The sequence below is a fragment of the Elephantulus edwardii genome, unplaced genomic scaffold (genome assembly GCF_000299155.1).
Source record: "Elephantulus edwardii isolate Elephantulus edwardi_28Jun2011 unplaced genomic scaffold, EleEdw1.0 scaffold00036, whole genome shotgun sequence".
NCBI lineage: Eukaryota > Metazoa > Chordata > Mammalia > Macroscelidea > Macroscelididae > Elephantulus > Elephantulus edwardii.
The window spans coordinates 3,491,787-3,492,910 of record NW_006399786.1 but is presented as its reverse complement, the minus strand read 5'-3'; the positions used below and the strand labels follow the sequence as shown (position 1 = coordinate 3,492,910).

The 1,124-nt window shown below is 45.5% G+C and overlaps 1 protein-coding gene across 1 annotated transcript in view; it reads left to right on the top strand.

Annotated features, from left to right (window-relative positions):
- The first annotated feature begins 510 nt into the window (after window positions 1-510).
- SLC25A30 (solute carrier family 25, member 30) overlaps window positions 511-1,124 on the top strand; it is a 32,984-nt gene continuing 32,370 nt past the window's right edge. The window contains exon 1 of the mRNA XM_006884556.1: window positions 511-574. Within this exon, the coding sequence (XP_006884618.1) occupies window positions 511-574 (64 nt within the window). The remainder of the gene's footprint in view (window positions 575-1,124) is intronic.

Here is a 1,124-nt window from a genome sequence, read left to right as displayed (position 1 = left end):
TTGTCACAGGGCAATAGATCAGGCCTTCCTTCCGCCTCTGTCTTACTCTGAAAACTCCGCTGACAACTATTAAGCATCGTAGCAGCCCTCAAGCCTCCCCTGCCCCCCCCCCCGTCCCACTATTGTAGGGACTCCCAAACGGTGGCAGAAGACCTGCAAGTGTTCACTGAGGGAGGAAAAACAAACAAAAAGTAGATTATCCAGAAAATAGACTCCACTCTACCACCCTGACTGCACCTCAAGGGCTCAGCATATGGGATCACTGTTTAAAGACTGTGCAAATTAGGGCAGTTGGTAAAAGCAAGGGCTGCATTGAATATGCGTGTGAATAAATAAATAGATTTTCCTTTCTTCTTACTGCAGTTGGGGCAGTAGTTTCTCTATTATCACTATGCGAGGATCTGTGAATCTGAAACTTTGAAACATCAAAACATTTTACTTTCTGTCTAGGAAAAACCTTGTTGGAGGCTATGCTTCTATAAATCAGAGGAACAGGGAGGCTGGTGAGAGATGTCGGCCCTCAACTGGAAGCCCTTCGTGTATGGTGGACTGGCTTCCATCACGGCCGAATGCGGTAGGTGTCCTCTTTATTTATTCATTCCTTACTTGATTTGCATCCTGGGCTCTGATTACTGCTATGTAAGGACAGCAGGAAGCAGCCAGTGAGGGCCACAGCTCATGGGCTGGGACACACCACCCACCGACTTAGGTCTCTGTGCTGATGTACTTGCTGAGTGTGGACTTCATATATTTTCAGGCTCCTCAGTGGCACACATGTCTTGTACTCAGCTACTGACTTGAAGATTAGTGGTTCAATCAGACCCATCAGTACCCAGAAGAAAGGCCTGATGATCTGCTTTCATTAAAGTTGCAAGGAAGAAAACATTCTAGAGCAGTTTTACATTGTAACAAACTGACCCCATTCATGGCACATGGCAAGGGTTTGTGTTTTTTTTGTTGTTGTTGTTAGGTTTTGGCATGTGTTAGGTAGTATACATTAAGCACTTTTAATTACTTTGTTAGATGTCATCTTGTTGTTGTTATGTGCCATCGAGTCGTTTCCGACTCATAGCGACCCTATGCACAACAGCTCTAAACCCTGCTCTATCCTGCGCCAACCACAC